General features: G+C 49.7%; 1 protein-coding gene across 2 annotated transcripts in view; it reads left to right on the top strand.

Moving 5' to 3' along the window:
- The first annotated feature begins 503 nt into the window (after positions 1-503).
- Positions 504-19,466, top strand: part of gan (gigaxonin) — a 121,933-nt gene continuing 102,970 nt past the window's right edge. The window contains exon 1 of one of the 2 annotated variants that reach the window (XM_072517930.1): positions 504-1,022. In XM_072517930.1, the coding sequence (XP_072374031.1) occupies positions 805-1,022 (218 nt within the window). In that variant the 5' untranslated portion in view covers positions 504-804. The remainder of the gene's footprint in view (positions 1,023-19,466) is intronic. The other variant, XM_072517929.1, reaches the window with a different exon arrangement.

Raw genomic sequence — 19,466 nt, 5'->3', positions numbered from 1 at the left:
AGGGCTGGGTCCACAGGTTAACTGGTAAAGTACGAACCACAGCCAGAAGTTAACAGTTGTTGTTATCAAGAATAATAAAACAGAGTTGTACCATCTACAACCGTGTTGGTTCGTTTGTATAGCGGAACACCCAACGTGTCTGCGTGGGTTTCCTCGGGCTGCTCCAGTTTCCTCCCACAAGTCCTGAAAGACGTGCTGTTAGATAATTTGGACATTCTGAACTCTCCCTCTGTTTACCCCAACAGGCGCCAGAGTGTGGCGACTAGGGGCTTTTCACAGTAACTTCATTGCAGTGTCAATGTAAGCCAACTTGTGACAATAAAGATTATTATTATTATTAGACCCCAGTGATATTACACACTGGGAATATACCAGAACAGTTTAGCCAGCGAGCAGATGGCATCATCCTCAAGTGTCAATCGTTGATCAGATTTACAGACCCAAATGTGCAAAAACTATTTTAAAAATACTGAAAATCAAATAAAAATACAAATGTTAGCAAGTGCAAAGAATAAACAGCAGTCAAGAAAACAACCAGGAATGATTTCCCGGAGAGGGTGACCTCACTGCAGGACTGTGAAGGAAACGCCTTCTGGGAGGTTTGTCTGGTGGCGGGAGCCGTAGTCGCGGTTTGATGAGGGCCGAGGCCGGCGACAAGGAGAGCTGAGTGAGGCCAGGAGGAGTGAAGGAGAGTGAGGACAGGAAGAGTGAATGAGAGGGAGGCCAGGAGGAGTGAGGGAGGCCAGGAGGAGTGAGGGAGGCCAGGAGGAGTGAGGAGGCCAGGAGGAGTGAGGGAGAGGGAGGATGACGGCCGAGCGAGGAGGCGCCGGCGGCGGGGGTGGCGGGGGTGGCGGCGGCGGCTCGGTGTCCCTGGTGCTCGACCCGCAACACGCCAACAAGCTGCTCAAGAGCCTCAGCTCCTTTCGGGAGGAGCCGCTCTTCTGCGACGCGGTGCTGGTGGTGGAGGGGCAGGAGATCCCGGTGCAGAAGAACCTGCTGGCGGCGGCCAGCCCGTATGTCAGGTATGTGTGTGTGTGTGTGTGAAAGAGGGGTGCCACACCCTCCTGCCCCTCACCCCTGCCTTCCTGCCCCGCCCTCCTGCCCCTCACCCCCGCCCTCCTGCCCCTCACCCCCGCCCTCCTGCCCCTCACCCCTGCCTTCCTGCCCCTCACCCCTGCCTTCCTGCCCCGCCCTCCTGCCCCTCACCCCCGCCCTCCAGCCCCTCACCCACGCCCTCCTGCCCCTCACCCCCGCCTTCCTGCCCCGCCCTCCTGCCCCTCACCCCCGCCCTCCTGCCCCTCACCCCTGCCCTCCTGCCCCTCACCCCCGCCCTCCTGCCCCTCACCCCCGCCCTCCTGCCCCTCACCCCCGCCCTCCTGCCCCTCACCCCCGCCCTCCTGCCCCTCACCCCTGCCCTCCTGCCCCTCACCCCCGCCCTCCTGCCCCTCACCCCCGCCCTCCTGCCCCTCACCCCCGCCCTCCTGCCCCTCACCCCCGCCCTCCTGCCCCTCACCCCCGCCCTCCTGCCCCTCACCCCCGCCCTCCTGCCCCTCACCCCCGCCCTCCTGCCCCTCACCCCCGCCCTCCTGCCCCTCACCCCCGCCCTCCTGCCCCTCACCCCCGCCCTCCTGCCCCTCACCCCCGCCCTCCTGCCCCTCACCCCCGCCCTCCTGCCCCTCACCCCCGCCCTCCTGCCCCTCACCCCCGCCCTCCTGCCCCTCACCCCCGCCCTCCTGCCCCTCACCCCCGCCCTCCTGCCCCTCACCCCCGCCCTCCTGCCCCTCACCCCCGCCCTCCTGCCCCTCACCCCCGCCCTCCTGCCCCTCACCCCCGCCCTCCTGCCCCTCACCCCCGCCCTCCTGCCCCTCACCCCCGCCCTCCTGCCCCTCACCCCCGCCCTCCTGCCCCTCACCCCCGCCCTCCTGCCCCTCACCCCCGCCCTCCTGCCCCTCACCCCCGCCCTCCTGCCCCTCACCCCCGCCCTCCTGCCCCTCGCCCCCGCCCTCCTGCCCCTCGCCCCCGCCCTCCTGCCTCCTGCCCCTCGCCCCTCGCCCCCGCCCCTCGCCCCCGCCCTCCCGCCCCTCGCCCCCGCCCTCCCGCCCCTCGCCCCCGCCCTCCCGCCCCTCGCCCCGCCCTCCCCTCGCCCTCGCCTCCTGCCCCTCGCCCCCGCCCTCCTGCCCCTCGCCCCCGCCCTCCTGCCCCTCGCCCCCGCCCTCCTGCCCCTCGCCCCCGCCCTCCTGCCCCTCGCCCCCGCCCTCCTGCCCCTCGCCCCCGCCCTCCTGCCCCTCGCCCCCGCCCTCCTGCCCCTCGCCCCCGCCCTCCTGCCCCTCGCTCCTGCCCCTCGCCCCCGCCCTCCTGCCCCCGTCCTCCTGCCCCTCGCCCCCGCCCTCCTGCCCCTCGCCCCCGCCCTCCTGCCCCTCGCCCCCGCCCTCCTGCCCCTCGCCCCCGCCCTCCTGCCCCTCGCCTCCTGCCCCTCGCCCCCGCCCTCCTGCCCCTCGCCCCCGCCCTCCTGCCCCTCGCCCCCGCCCTCCTGCCCCTCGCCCCCGCCCTCCTGCCCCTCGCCCCCGCCCTCCTGCCCCTCGCCCCCGCCCTCCTGCCCCTCGCCCCCGCCCTCCTGCCCCTCGCCCCCGCCCTCCTGCCCCTCGCCCCCGCCCTCCTGCCCCTCGCCCCCGCCCTCCTGCCCCTCGCCCCCGCCCTCCTGCCCCTCGCCCCCGCCCTCCTGCCCCTCGCCCCGCCCTCCTGCCCCTCGCCCCCGCCCTCCTGCCCCTCGCCCCCGCCCTCCTGCCCCTCGCTCCTGCCCCTCGCCCCCGCCCTCCTGCCCCTCGCTCCTGCCCTCGCCCCCGCCCTCCTGCCCCGCCCTCCTGCCGCCACCCCTGCCCTTCTGCCGCTGCCCCTGCCCTCCTGCTGCTCCTGCCCCCCCGCCCTCTTGCTCCCCCGCCCTCTTGCTCCCCCGCCCTCCTGCCCCCCACCCCTCTGACCCCCGCCGTGTACCCAATAGGCATCGGAATGTAGTGACTAGGGGCTGGTCACAGTAACTTCATTGCAGTGTTAATGTAAGCCCACTTGTGACAATGACGATTGTTATAATTATTATTTACATGTACAATGTGTTTGTGTCCAGGATATTGACACTTTTACGCTCTGTATTTTGCATATATCCTTTCACTGGATACGGGCATTGCTGGCTGGGCTAACATTTATCGCCCATCCTAATTGCCCTTGGAGGAGGTGGTGCTGAGCGGTCTTCTTGGACCACTGCAGTCCATCCACAATGATATTAGGAATGGAGCTGCAGGATTTTGACCCAGCAACTGTGAAGGGACGTTAATACTGTTGCAAGTTAAGGTGGTGTGTGGCTTGCAGGGTGACTTGCAGCTGGTGTTGTTCCCATACACCTTGTCCTCCTAGGTGGTAGAGGTTGCATGTACTGTTGAAGGAGCCTTGGTGAGTTGCCGCAGTGCGTCTTGTAGCTGCTGCACACTATTGCCGTTGTGTCGGCGATCAAGGGTGTAAATGTTTAAGATGCTGGTTGGGGTGGCAATCAAGGAGTTGCTTTGTCCTTTCTTCCAAGTGTCGAGCTTCTTGTGCTGCTGCACTCACCCAGGCAAGTCGAGAGTGTTCCATAACACTCCTGAGTACCTTGCAGATGGTAGACGGACTTTGGGGAGTCAGGAGATGAGTTACTCTACACAGGATTCTGAGCCTCTGACCTCTGGAATGCAGTGATGGAGCAAGTATTTTTTGGACCGCTCCTGCTACATTCCATTACCATAGTATAGAAAATTCAACACTAGCACTGTTGAAGGCCCATAAAGTGGATGCTGATTTGAGGGGTAATTTCAACGTTGTGCCTCTTGTTAACCTTGGGTCATGGTCATCATTAGCCTTTCAATCCAGATTTTTATTGAATTCAAATTTCACCATCTGCAGTGGTGGGATTCAAACCCGGGTCCCCAGAACATTACCCTGGGTTTCTGGTTTACTAATCCAGTGACTATACCACTACGCCATCGCCTCTCCTGTGTGTCGCGAAGATTTGTTCAAATACTTTTTTACTATTCTTCCTTGGATCTGTGTGAAGTGAGTTTTGTTTTTCTTACTTACAAAAACATGTATAAAAGCTGCTTGAATCTCAAAAGTGATTTGCAATTGTAACTCTGAAATCAAACCTTTTTTTAAAAATAATTTTTATTAAAGGTTTTCATAAAATATCAATAACAAAATGAGAAAGAAAAAAGAACCCAACAGGGTTAAGTACAAAACACAATCTAAAAAAGCAACCACCCAAACCCCCCCCCTGTACCTAAATAATAAATTAACATTAACACCCCGACTTAAGACAACAGGTGTATACACCCCCTCAGACCCTTCCAGTGTAAATAACATAAACAAAAATAAAGTAACCCCCACCCCCCGAGCTGCTGCTGCCATTGACCAATGTCTATCGTTCTGCCAGAAAGTCTAAGAACGGTTGCCACCGCCTAAAGAACCCTTGTACCGATCCTCTCAAGGCGAATTTCACCCTCTCCAATTTAATGAACCCTGCCATATCGCTGATCCAGGATTCCACGCTTGGCGGCCTCGTATCTTTCCACTGAAGGAGAATCCTTCGCCGGGCTACCAGGGACGCAAAGGCCAGAATTCCGGCCTCTTTCGCCTCCTGCACTCCCGGCTCCTCTGCCACCCCAAATATTGCGAGCCCCCAGCCCGGTTTGACCCTGGATCCTACCACCCTCGACACCGTCCTCGCTACGCCCTTCCAAACTTCCTCCAGCGCTGGGCATGCCCAGAACATATGGGTGTGATTTGCTGGGCTCCCTGAGCACCTAACACACCTGTCCTCACCCCCAAAGAACCTGCTCATCCTTGTCCCGGTCATGTGTGCCCTATGCAGCACCTTAAACTGTATGAGGCTGAGCCTCGCGCATGAAGAGGAAGAGTTCACCCTCCCTAGGGCATCTGCCCACGTCCCCTCTTCGATCTCCTCTCCCAACTCCTCCTCCCACTTACCTTTCAACTCCACCACCGAGGCCTCCTCCTCCTCCTGCATCACCTGGTAAGTTTCCGAGATCTTTCCCACTCCCACCCACCCGAGAGCACCCTGTCCTGTACTGTGTGTGGCAGTAGCCGTGGGAATTCCACCACCTGCCGTCTGGCAAACGCCCTTACCTGTAAGTACCTGAAGGTGTTCTAACTCTGAAATCAAACTTAAGAAGCCACCAATTATGCGTGGTAGTAAGCTAACTTGCATACTTAGATAAAGGTGAATTATTACGTGTTCTCTCATGTTCAAGTTTATTGAAGGTACAATATTGAAATACCTTGCTATTAATAATAAAAATGGAAAATGCTGGGTACACCCAGCAGGTCTTTCAGCACCTGTGGGGAGAGAAACAGAGTTGGCATTTCGAGTCTAATGTGACTCTTCTTGAAGAATAATCAGACGACTTGAAACATTAACTCTGTTTCTATATCCACAGGTACTGCCAGACCTATTGAGTTTTCCCAGCATTTTCTGTTTTTATTTCAGATTTCTTGCATCCACATATTAGTGTTGGTTGGCTCAGGGTTACAATAAAGTGTATTGTATTGTATTTGTTTTGTCACGTGTACTGAGCTACAGCGAAAAGTATTCTTCTGCATACAGTCCAGATAGGTTATTCCATACATGAAAAAAAACATGGGGCGTACGTAAACACATAATGTAAATACATAGACGCAGGCATCGGGTGAAGCTTTCAGGAGTGCAGTACTATTCAGTGGAGATGTGTGAAGAGATCCGATCAGTCCATAAGAGGGTCGTTCAGCAGTTTGGTAACAGCAGGGAAAGAAGCTGTTTTCGGATCTTCGTGTTTGTTCTCAGACTTTTCTATCTCCTGCCCAATGGAATAACCCAGGTGGGAGGAGCCTTTGATTTTGCTGTCCGCAGCGGGAGATGTAGTCCGAGTCAATGGATGGGAGGCGGGTTTGCGTGATGGACTGGGCGATGTTCCTGGCTCTCTGTAGTTTCCTGCGGTCTTGGGCTGTGATGCAGCCATATAGCTTTCTATGGTGCGTGTGTAGAAATTGGTAAAAGTCAATGTGGACGAATTTCCTTAGTTTCCTGAGACAGTATAGGCGCTGTTGTGATTTCTTGGTTGTAAAAAAATTCTGACAGTTATAATTTACTAGGTCTGGATAACGCACCCCAGGTTGTTGTATCTTTTCAAGCCTCATTAAATTTGTTTTCTCTCGCAATAAACAAATGTTCAGGAATTTTAGTGTTGTTCAGATTATTTTATCCAGCTGCTGATTCATAAACTGTGTTGCAGCCCCATCTCAACTATATAGATCGTCTGGCTAAGAGATTGCATTATAAGGCTTACCAGAATAAGCTAGAATCACAGACTAACGATCTAGAGTCTAGTTGGTTGTGGCACAGCTAAAACAACATTATGGGCTACAAAGCAAAGCCGAGTAGAATCTCCTGCAGCAGCACACCCCTTCCTGATGAATGCAATGCATTCTATGCTTGTTTTGACCAGGAAACCAACAAAGCGTTGTTAACTACCACAGCAGCCTTGGGTATACCCATGCCTACAGTCGCATCTTCCGAAGTCAGATTAGCCTTCTTGAAACTGAACTCTTGGAAAGCCGACGGGTCCTGACAGAGTCCCTGGTCGTGCACTCGGATCCTGCGCAAACCAACTGGAGGGTGTGTTCACGGACATCTTCAACTTCTTCCTACTCTGTTCAGAGGTTCCCACCTGCTTCAAGAAGACCATTATCAAACTGGTGCCAAAGAAGAACCGGGCAACGTGCCTCAACGACTACCGTTCGGTGGCCTTGACATCAACGGTGTGCCAAAATTTTGCTCCAACCCCATCTACAGGTTTGCTGATGATACGACCTTATTGGGTCGGATGGCGAACAATGATGAGTCAGAGTATAGGAGGGCGATAGAGAACATAATGGAGTGGTGTAACAAAAACAATCTCTCCCTCAATGTCAGCAAAACTAAAGAGCTTGTCATTGACTTCAGGAAGCAAAGTATTATACATACCCCTGTCTGCATCAATGGTGCCGAAGTGGAGATGGTTGACAGCTTCAAATTCCGAGGTGTGCACATCACCAACAGTCTGTCCTGATCCATCCACGTTGTCGTTTCGACCAAGCAAGCACAACAGCATCTATACTTCCTCGTGAAAGGAAATTCAGCAGGTCTACATTGACTTTTGCCAATTTTTATCAATGCAACATAGAAAGCATTCTATCTGGCTACATCACAGCCTGGTATGACAACTGCTTAGCCCAAGACCGTAAGTGAGTCGTGAACACAGCAGAGTCCATCACACAAAAACTGCCTCCCATCCATTAACTCTGTCTACACCTCCCGCTGCCTTGGGAAAGCACGGAACATAATCAAAGACGCTTCCCACCCGGGTTATTCTCTCTTCCAACCTCTTCCAACGTCAGGAGATACAAAAGTCTAAGAACACGCACTTGACATGTTCAAAAACAGCTTCTTCCCCGCTGTTCCCCAGAACAACCCTCTTATGGACTGAACTGATCTCTTCACACATCTTCTCTACTGAGTAGTACCACACTCCGTATGCTTCACCCAATGTCTGTGTCTATGGTTTTTACATTGTGTCTTTAATGTCCTATGTTTTTTGTATGGAACGATCTCTCTGGACTGAATGCAGAACAACACTTTTCACTGTACCTCGGTACACGCGACGATAAATCCAAATCCAAGTTGCCTGAGACAATTCTCAGCTTTGTTTAATTTTTCATTTTGAAGCAATATTCTAAAAATTGCATGGATCTTAGAAAATCTTTTTTTCTCTTCAAATACTCATTTTCAGCTTTTTTGAATAAAAGCACCATATGGTGTGATACTGAGTTTACAAGCCAGGTTACAGATTTAGCACAAGTCTGAGTTGCCTTATCCTAGTGGCACTGCAATTTGCTTTGCTGTCAGTGGATTGGCGAAAGAGATGGGAATTGGACGTGCTCTTGCTCCTAATGGACAATGCATGTGAGTGAATATCCAGTGGTCAGTCTCTGCAAAAATATCAGATCAAATAACCTCCAATATTCGTTGTCCAGGTTCGTAGAATAAAGTAATGAAATGAAAATCGCTTGTTGTCACAAGTAGGCTTCAAATGAAGTTACTGTGAAAAGCCCCTAGTCGCCACATTCCGGCACCTTTTCGGGGAGGCTGGTACGGGTTATTAGTAAAATGGTCCTTTTGGTCAGCTGCTGTGGGCTGGGAGCACCTGTGCAGCCACCATTCACAGCAAAATTATAGGACAAGCAAAGAGAAAGGAAAAATAGCGGAGGCCTGAAAAAGGTACAGGAGAATTTGAGAAGGACAAACCTGAAGAAAGCTAAATATGCACAAGAAAGGGGTTGATTGAGGCTGAGCGGGGCATTTATTGTTGAAAGTAAATTGGAGTTGGTCTGCATCTGCTGGAAAAATAACACTGGAATATCAGATCTGCAAAAGAGCTGTAAACCCAGCGATTACAAACTATTTCTGCAAATGAAACGTGCAATCTGATCATTTCTATCACCAAAGGTCCACCTGTTAGTGTTTTGTGGCATTCAATTCCTTTGCATGAAGGAGTTCTGAATCCTTGGGTTTCATTGTAGAGTGCTTGAGAGAAAGTGCTGACTTCTATTGCTCATTCTTCCTGTACTTAATGGAGCAGAAATGCATCTAGGGTGGGGTCTAGGGTGGGGTAAGTGTTTTATAATTGAAGTAATGCTTGCATTCTGTCTATTAAATTACATGAGTCATCTTGGGTGGAACAGGTTTTCCACTGATTAAGATTTGCTGGTATTAGCTGTGAGCCTCGCTTGAAGTGTAACACTGATTGTGCGTGCAGTACTGGCCCATCAGCATTTATGTTGTTGATAACTTGTTCCATCCGTTCAATAAGGTACTGGATGTTTTGGTTTCAACATCGGTATTTCTTGTAAGTAAAAAAGGTGACTTGCCTGTAGGACAGAAAATTGCTCTAAGTCTTGCATGGTTTAATTTTAGGTGCTGCGCATTTTTAAAATTGAAAAATCATTGTCTGCGATTGATGCATTATTACCAGAATATAGGTTTTTACCTTCTTTATCTTGGGACCATACAATGCTAAACATGGTCATTCAGAGGGCACGTGCCCATGCCTTTGTAAGAACTATCTAATTAATTCCATTCATAGCTCTTCAAATATTTCCTTGAAGTATATATCCAATTCCCCTTTGAAAGCTACTATTTGAACCTGTTGGTGCCTCTCTGTCAGGCAGCCAATTATAACAACGTGTGCTTAAAAAAACACAACTTCTCCTCATTCTCACACTCGTTTCTTTTGCCAATTATCTTCTGAAGCACATTGCAGTACTATCTGGAGAATACAAGTGTGTGATTTTGGGAAAGAGGAATTCACCTTTTATAACATTTTCATTCGGGAAACCAATGCAGCTCTCGGGAGAAGCAGCAACTTGATATTTTTCTCGGAAAATCAACCCCGCCCCCTCCACTTTAGCAACGGACGGTAACCAACTCTTAAAAGTGAAGAATAAACCGATTCCATCTCGGGCGGTGCACTGGTTAGCACTGCCCCGGGTCACTGTCCGTGTGGAGTTTGCGCATTCTTCCCATGTCTGTGTGGGTCTCACCCCCCACAACCCAAAAAGATGAGCAGGTTAAGTGAAATGGCCATGCTAAAGTTTCCCCTTAATTGGGGGAAAAAAAGAATTGGGTACTCTAAATTTATATTAAATAAACAGATTCCATCTCTTAAAATCCCTCAATAGTCCCCCTGAAGGTGAACTTATCCGTCTCAAGATACAGAAACTCTATTCGGTCCCCCGCCACACTGAGACACAAGGTGGAGAAGCTGACATCCTACTCCAACAGAACCTGCCTGCGAACACTCAGCGAGGTGAAGGCTAAAACATCTGCCCCGCCCCCATCGTCTTGCTATCATGGAACCACCAGATCTGGAACTGCTCCTGCCAACTCTGCCCCCAAACGTAGCACAAAACAAGACTAAATATATTTTCATGAATGAATTTTTATTTATAAATAACCTCCACGGAGACAGAAATTAATTTGTGTACCTTAAATTGATCAAATTCATCAAAAACAAAAGCCACTGGTACAATTTCAGTCTGTGTTTTTTGATGGCTTGTTGAATTCGCTAACACTGTTTCCTCTCCAACTTTGTACAAGTTTTGACTGGCTGGCATGTAAAAATCGATGGAGTCTCATACATGGTCCCAACACAAGACAATCTGTATGTCAATATTTGGTAAACTGCTGAAACACAACAGCTGCCAGACACTCTGAAATCTTAGTATTCTGACACAGTACAAAATTGTTACTCTTCATAATCTATGTACACCATCCAGGGCTGGCTTTGAAATCGCGATGCCTAATTTTCTTTCTTCTTTCAGGGCAAAGATTCGGATAGACCCTCGCGAAATAGTCCATTCTGGCAATATTCATTGATGTCCAAGGGGCTGGTTTAGCACAGTGGGCTAAACAGCTGGCTTGTAATGCAGAACGAGGCCAGCAGCCCGGGTTCAATTCCCGTACTGGCCTCCCCGAACAGGCACCAGAATGTGGTGACTAGGGGCTTTTCACAGTAACTTCATTGAAGCCTACTTGTGACAAGTGATTATTATTATTTAATTGCCGCCACTTGCTAGGGTTTCCTTTTGCACATTTGTTATTTTCAGGCATCTGCCCAAGCTGGGTTATAGAACTTCCTCCAATTTCAAACGCTCTCTGATGTTTTGAATCCTCCAACTGCAGCACAATTATTTGCCTGCTCTGCAATCTCAACAGTTTTAAGTTGAACTGGGTTGTTGCTGTTCCTTCTTGATACCATGGTTCCATTTTAGTGGCTGTGATGTGCGAAAATGCAGTGCAAAGCAGTGCAGTGGCAACCTCTGACACCACATGTTGATGTGCACAGACACAAGGAGCTGAACAGCCGCCTTCAATATTGTGCTTTTTAAAAATTCATTTGCGGGATGTGGATGTCGCTGACGAGGATGTCATTTATTGATCGTCCCTAATTGTCCTTGGGAAGGTGAGCTATCGTCTTGAACTGTTGCCCTCCTTGTGGTTAGGGAGAGATTTCCAGGATTTTGACCCAGGCACAATGAAGGAACGGCGCTATATTTCCAAGTTCGGATGGTGAATCACTTGGAGGGGAACCTCCAAGTAGTGGTGTTCCCATATGTCTGCTGCCCTTGTCCTTCTAGATGGTAGCCATCCTGGGTTTGGATGGTGCTGCCTAAGGGGCCTTGGCGAGTTCCTGCAGTGCACCTTGTAGTTGGTACATACGGCTGCTACTGTGCGTCAGTGGTGGAGGGAGTGAATGTTTGTGGAAGGAGTACCCAATCAAAGTGGGTGGCTTCTTGAGTGTTCTTGGAGCTGCGCTCATCCAGACAAATTGTGAGTATTCCATCACACTTCAGATTTCTGCCTTGTAGATGGTGGTTAGGTTTTGGGGGGGTCCACAGGTGAATCAAGAGCCTCGGATCTGCTCTTCTAGCCACAGTATTTATTTGCTAGTCCAATTTAGTTTCTGGTCAATGGTAACCCCGAAGATGTTGATGGTGTAATGCCAGTAAATGTCAAGGGGCGATGGTTAGATTCTCTCTTGGAGACGGTTATTGCCTGGCACTTGTGTGGTGTGACTGTTACTTGCCACTTGACAGCCTTAGTCTGGATATTGTCCAGGTCTTACCACGTTTGGGCATGGCCTACTAAGGAGTTGTGAATGGAGCTGAACATTGTGCAGCCATCAGTGAACATCTCTATTTCCGACCTTATGGTGGAAGGAAGGTCATTGATGAAGCAGTTGAAGATAGTTGGGCTTAGGAAACTACCCTGAGGAACTCCTGCAGTGATGTCCTGGAACTCCAATGATTGACCTCCAACCACTACAATCATTTTCCTTCGTGCCAGGTCCCATTGACTGCATTATTGCTGGGGCTCCTTGATGCATACTCGGTCAAATGCTGCCTTGATGTCAAGTGCAGTCACACTCATCTCACCTCTGGCATTCAGCTCTTTTGTCCATGTTTGAACCAAGGTCATAATGAGATTAGGAGCTGAGTGACCCTGGCGGGACCCAAAATCAGCATCAGTGAGCAGGTTATTTCCAAGCAAGTGCTGCTTGTTCATGCTGTGGTGACCCCTCCCATCACTTTATTGTTGATCAAGAGTAGACCAATCGGGTGGTAATTATATTACAGTCTCAGACCAGGCCCCAGCAGTGGCTAGGATACTGGACCGAAACCCCAGTATTTTAGCTTATTTTGTAAGACTGTGCAGAAAGAATGGTTCACTCCAGGACTGTTTGCATGAAGAAATAGGGATTTGGTATTTAAAGCAACTTGATTATGAATACAATATTAAACTCTTTAACTTCACTCCCAACAAGAACAGCTTACATTACCCCTTAAACACTACGACTAAATTCCCCATTAAAACAACAAAAAAAGAAACACACAGCTTGCAATCCAGCTAAAAAACAGCATGACATAAAGTAATAATTGTATTGGATTTGTTTTATTGTCTGTGCCCAGTCCAGACAGATCATTCCATACATGGGGGAAAAAACCCCACATCAGACGTACATAAATACATTGCCACACGCAACTGGTGAGCATACAGATTGCAGTACTACTCAGTAAAGAAAATGTGTGAAGAGATCAGAGCAGTCTATAAGAGGATCATTCAGGAGTCTGGTAACAGCGGGGAAGAAGCTGTTTTTGAACCTGTTAGTGCATGTTCTCAGACTTTTGTATCTCCTGCTCGGGTGGGAGAAGTTGGAAGAATGAGTAAGCTGGGTGGGAGGGATCTTTGATTATGCTGCCCGCTTTCCCAAGGCAGCGGGAGGTCTGGACAGAGTCAATGAATGGGAGGCAGGTTTGTGTGATGGACTGGGCTGTGTTCACGACTCTCTGTAGTTTCTTGCGGTCTTGGGCTGAGCAGTTACCATATCAGGCTGTGCTGCAGCCAGATGGGATGCTTTCTATGGTGTATCTGTAAAAACCGGTAAGAGTTCATGTGGACATGCTGAATTTCCTTAGATTCCTGAGGAAGTTTAGCTGCTGTTGTGCTTTCTTGGTTGTAGTGTCAACGTGGGTGGACCAGGGCAGATTGTTGGTGATGTGCACACTTAGGAATTTGAAGCTGTCAACCATCTCCACCTCTGCACCATTGATGCTGACGGGTGTGTATGATACTTTGCTTCCTGGAGTCAATGACCAGCTCTTTATTTTTGCTGACATTGAGAGAGAAATTGTTTTTGTTACACCACTCCTAGGTTCTCTATCTCCCTCCTGTTCGACATCAGCAAACCTGTAGATGGAGTTGGAGCCAAATTTTACTATACAATTGTGTGTGTAGGGAGTATAGTATGGGGCTACGTGCGCAGCCTTGCGGGGCCCTGGTATTGAGGACTATTATGGAGGAGCTGTTGTTGTTTATCCTTGCTGATTGTGGTCTGTGAGTCAGGAAGTCGAGGATCCAATTGCAAAGGGAGGAGCCAAGTCCTACGTTTCGGAGCTTTTGTATGAGCTTGGCTGGGATTATGGTGTTGAAGGTGGAGCTGTAGTCAATGATTAGGAATTTGACGAGGAGTCCTTCATTGTCGGGATGCTTCAGGGATGAGTGTAAGGCCAGGGAGATGGCGTCTGCCGTGGACCAGTTGTGGCGGTATGCGAATTGCAGTGGATCGAGGCATTGCATTCTGGGAGTATGGAATTGATGTGTCTCATGACCAACCTCTCGAAGCACTTTATAATCGATGTCAAGGTCACCGGACAGTAGTCATTGAGGCACATTGCCTGGTTCTTCTTTGGCACTGGTATGATGGTGGTGTTTTTGAAGCAGGTGGGAATCTTGGAAGGGAGTAGGAGAGGTTGAAGATGTCCGCGAACACATTTGCCAGTTGATCCACACAGGACGTGAGTGCACGACCAGGGACCCCATCAGGACCAATCGCTTTCGGAGGATTCACTTTCAACAAGGCCTATCTGACTTCGGAAACTGTGACGGTACGTATGGGTGTGTCTGAGGCTGCTGGAGCAGTTATAGAGTCATGGAGGTTTACAGCATGAAAACAGGCCCTTCGGCCCAACGTGTCCATGCCACTCAGATTTTACCACTAAGCTAGTCCCAATTGCTCACATTTGCCCCATAACCCTCTATACCCAGCTTTCCCATATAACTGTGTAAATGCTTTTTAAAAGACAAAATTGTATCCACCTCTACTACTGTCTCTGGCAGCTCGTTCCAGACACTTACCACTCTCTGTGTGAAAAAAATGTCCCTCTGGACCATTTTTGTATCTCTCCTCTCTTACCTTAAACCTATACCCTCTAGTTTTAGACACCCATATCTTTGGGAAAAGTTGACAACGGTTTGTTGGTTTCCTGCTCGAACCGAGCATAGAATGCATTGAGTTCATCGGGGAGTTCATCGGAGAGGGGTGCGCTGCTGCCGGACATTCTACTAGGCTTTGCTTTGTCGCTTTGCTTTGTTGCTTTACAGAACAGATTCTGACTCTTGTTAGAACCCCTTCAGACTCTGACTGAATATCTTCAAATAGCTGCTTCAAAGAACAAAGAAAAGTGGATTGTTTCAGCCTCTTGCTCGTCTTTAGGCAAGACTGCTCTGTTTTTAAATATTATTACCCTTTTTTTTTAACCTACTGGGAAAGAAAACTGCCTTTTATTTGTGGTCTAGAAAAAAACAAGGATTGCCAGATGAAACGTCAACTCTTCTCTCCAAAAGCTTTCTCAAAATGTCTCTCTCTCCCTTAGCTCCACCCAGCACTAACATCATCTCCCCAAGCTGAAAAACAAATTCACCTTCCAGGGACTGAAAGCACAACTCCCCAGGGACTGTCCCCAGTCAAAACATAGTGTATTAGCCCAGACTGAAAATCACATTTCTCTTGGTCAATTTCACCTCCTGGCTGCTAAAAACTCCAGGGTCTGCAAAACAGAATCCTATTTAAAAATAAAACCATGACCGCTGCAGTCAATCATACTCTAACCCCAGGCATTTAATCCTTAAATTATCCCAACACATTTATGATGCAAGTTTCCTAAAATCCCCCATTTGTCACAATTAGCTGGGTTAGATTTCCCCAATTTCATGTGTGCAGTACATATCTAGGCGATTTTCTACATTGCTGGGTAGGTGCCAGTGTTGCAGTTGTCACTGGAACAGCTTGGATGGGGGGTGGCAAGTTCTGGAGCAAAAGTCTTCAATACTGTTGCTGAAATATCATTGGGGCCCATAACCTTTGCAGTATCCAGTGTCTTCAGCCATTTCTTAATATCACGAAGTGAATCGAGTTAGCTGAAAACTGGCATCGGAGATGCTGGGGACCTTGGGCGGAGGCCGAGATGGATCATCTACTTGGCACTTGCTGAAGATTGTTGCGAATACTTAGCTGCCTTTTTTAGCTGCCTTTTTTGCACTAATGTGCTGGGCTCTTCCATCATTGAAGATGGGGATATTTTTGGAGCCGCCGCCTCCGGTGAGTTGTTTAATTGTCTACCACCATTCATGAGTGGATGTGGCAGAACTGCAGAGCTTTGATCTGATCCATTGGTTGTGGAATTGCTTAAGGATGGGGATACCTTTTGGAGCCGCCGCCTCCAGTGAGTTACACACAACAAAGAAAAATACAGCACAGGAACAGGCCGTTCGGCCCTCCAAGCCTGTGCCGACCATGCTGCTGTCTAAACTAAAATCTTCTGCACTTCCGGGGTCCGTATCCTTCTATTCCCATCCTAAAAGAACAAAGAAAAGTACAGGACAGGAACAGGCCCCCAGTGAGTTGCTTAATTGTCTACCACCATTCATGAGTGGATGTGGCAGAACTGCAGAGCTTAGATCTGATCCATTGGTTGTGGAATTGCTTAGCTCTGGCTATTGCTGCTAATGCTGTTTGGCACACAAGTAGTCCTGTGTTGTAGCTTCACCATGTTGACGCCTCATTTTTAGATATACCCCTGGCATGCCCTTCTGCACCCTTCATTGAGGCAGAGTTGATCCCCGGCTTGGTGGTAATGATAGAATTGGAGAAATGCCGGGCTTCTACTGATGGCCCATGGCGCCTCATGGATGCCCAGTCTTGAGTTGCTAAATCAGTTCACAATCTGTCCCATTTAGCACAGTGGCAGTGCCACGCAACATGATGGAGGATACCCTCATTGTGAAGACGGGACTTTGTCTCCACACTTTGTCTCAGGTGGTCGCCTCTACCGATACTGTCATGGTTTAGCTCCGTTGGATGGACAGCGAGTTTGTGATGCAGAGCAAGGCCAGCAGCGCGTGTTCATTTCCGTAGCGGCTAACGTTATTCATGAAGGCCCTACCTTCTCTACCTTGCCCCGTGCCTGAGGTTTGGTGAACCTCCGGTTAAAATACCTCTAGTCTGCTGTCCGCCAAGGGGCAAGCAGCCTATGGTCATTTCGACTATGGTGACTTTATTAAAAAAAAAAATGTAAATTCCAATTAAGGGGCAATTTAGTGTCGCCAATCCATCTGCCCTACACATCTTTGGGTTGTGGGGATGAGACCCACACAGACCCAGGGAGAATGTCCGTGTGGAATTTGCACACTGACCAGGGCCAGGATCGAACCCGTGTCCTCAATGCCTTGAGGCAGCAGTGCTGACCACTGTGCCACCATGCTGCCCTAATGGCAACTTTGTATAGATGCTTCTACAACAGGTGAGGATGAGGTCCAGTATATGTTTCCCTCTTTGTTCCCTCACTATCTGCCGCAGACTGAGTCTGGCATCTATGTCTTTTCAGACCCAGCCAACTCAGTCTGTGGTGATATTACTGAGCCACTTTTGATGATGATCCGATTGGATAGTCATGAAAGTCCCCCACCTGGAGTGCATTCTGTGCTCTTGCCACCCTCCGTGCTTCCTCCAAGTGGTGTTCAACATGGAGGAGTACTGATTCATCAGCTGATTGGGGGGGCGGGGGGGGAGGCATGTTACATGATAATCAGGAGGAGGTTTCCTTCCCCATGTTTGACCTGGTGCCATGAAACTTCATGGAATCCAGAATCAATGTTGAGGACTCGTAGGGTAACTCCCTGCTGACTGTATACCATTGTCCTGCCATCTCTGCTGTGTCGGTCCTGCCGGTGAGACTGGACATATCCAGGAATGTCTGGGACATTATCTGGAAGATATGATTCTGTGAGTGTGGCAATGTCAGCTGTTGCTTAACTAGTCTGTGAGATAGCTTTACCAATTTTGGCACAGCCCCCAGATGTTTTTAGTAAGGACAAATTTGCAGTATTGATGATGCTGGGTTTGCTGTTGTCTTTTATGGTGCCTAGATCTGTCTGGTTTCATTCCTCTTTGTTTTCTTTTAGAAGTTGGATGCAACTGAGCAGTTTGCTAGGCCGTTTCAGAGAGCATTTAAGAATCAGCCACAGTGCTGTGGGCTTGAAGTCACATGTGAGTCTATTAATGAGTAGTTTGCACCAGGGAGAGTTTGATTTTTTTTAAATTAAAAAATATATATATATTTTATTCAAATTTTTTTTTTTGGCCAAACAAAACAGTACAATTTTTTTTTCCCTTTTACAACAATAAAACAATATAAATAATAGTGACCGTTTTTAACAAATAAATAAATAATATATAAACTAAATGGCAACTGCCATAACAAAATATTAACTCTCCCAAATAATAAAGTCAAACAAGCCAATATACATATCCAAGTAAAAATATCCATACAAAAACACCCCTGAGGACCCCCCCCCCCCCCCCTGGGTTGCTGCTGCTACTTTCCCAGTTCCTTTATCGTTCTGCGAGATAGTCAATGAACGGTTGCCACCGCCTGGTGAACCCTTGAGCCGAACCTCTTAGTGCGAACTTTATCCGTTCCAGTTTTATAAACCCTGCCATGTCATTTATCCAGGCCTCCACGCCCAGGGGTTTAGCTTCCTTCCACATTAACAATATCCTTCGCCGGGCTACTAGGGACGCAAAGGCCAAAACATCAGCCTCTCGCGCCTCCTGCACTCCCGGCTCTTCTGCAACCCCAAATATAGCCAACCCCAAATATAGCCAACCCCCAGCTTGGCTCGACCCGGACCCCCACCACCTTCGAAAGCACATTTGCCACCCCCACCCAGAACCCATGCAGTGCCGAGCATGACCAAAACATGTGGGTGTGGTTCGCTGGGCTTCTCGCGCATCTCCCGCACCTATCCTCTACCCCGAAAAATTTACTGAGCCTTGCTCCGGTCATGTGCGCCCTGTGCAAGACCTTGAATTGTATCAGGCTAAGCCTGGCACACGAGGATGAAGAGTTTACCCTGCGTAGGGCATCTGCCCACAGCCCCTCATCGATCTCTTCCCCCAGCTCTTCCCATTTTCCCTTCAGCTCATCCACCATGATCTCCCCCTCGTCTCTCACTTCCCTGTATATATCTGACACCCTACCATCCCCCACCCATGTCCCCGAAATCACTCTATCCTGAATCTCCTGCGTCGGGAGCTGCGGAAATTCCCTCACCTGTTGCCTCACAAAAGCCCTCAATTGCATTCCCCTGGGGCAACCCGTATTTTTCCGTCAGCGCTCCCAGACTCGCAAACGTCCCGTCTAGGAACAGATCCCTCAGTTGCACAATCCCTGCTCTCTGCCATGTTCTAAATCCCCCATCTATTCTCCCCGGGACAAACCTATGATTATTCCTTATCGGGGACCGCACCGAGGCTCCCGTCATTCCCTTATGCCGTCTCCACTGCCCCCAGATTTTCAGCGTTACCGCCACCACTGGACTTGTGGTGTATTTCTTCGGGGAGAACGGCAACGGCGCCGTCGCCAATGCTTGTAGGCTGGTTCCTTTACAGGACGCCATTTCCAGTCTCTTCCACGCCGCTCCCTCCCCTTCTCCCATCCACTTACACACCATTGAGATATTGGCGGCCCAATAATAATCACTTAAGCTCGGCAGTGCCAGTCCCCCCCCCTAGCCCTGCTACGCTGCAAAAAAAACCTCCCCACTCTCGGGGTCTTCCCAGCCCACACAAAGCTCATTACACTCTTCTCAATTTTTTTGAAAAAAGCCCTCGTAACCATCACCGGGAGGCACTGGAACACAAAAAGAAATCTCGGGAGGACTACCATTTTGACCGCCTGCACCCTGCCCACCAGTGACAGGGACACCATGTCCCATCTCTTAAAATCCTTCTCCATCTGTTCCACCAATCGTGTTAAATTAAGCCTATGTAGGGTTCCCCAGTTCCTGGCTATCTGGATCCCTAAGTACCGGAAATCTCTTGTTACCCTCCTCAGCGGTAAATCATCTATTCCCCTGCTCTGCTCCCCCGGATGCACCACAAACAACTCACTCTTCCCCATATTCAATTTGTACCCCGAAAATTCCCCAAACTCCCTGAGTGTCCACATTA

This window comes from Scyliorhinus torazame, chromosome 10 (assembly GCF_047496885.1).
Source record: "Scyliorhinus torazame isolate Kashiwa2021f chromosome 10, sScyTor2.1, whole genome shotgun sequence".
Classification (NCBI taxonomy): Eukaryota; Metazoa; Chordata; class Chondrichthyes; order Carcharhiniformes; family Scyliorhinidae; genus Scyliorhinus; species Scyliorhinus torazame.
This window is presented reverse-complemented; position numbering and strand designations above follow the sequence as displayed.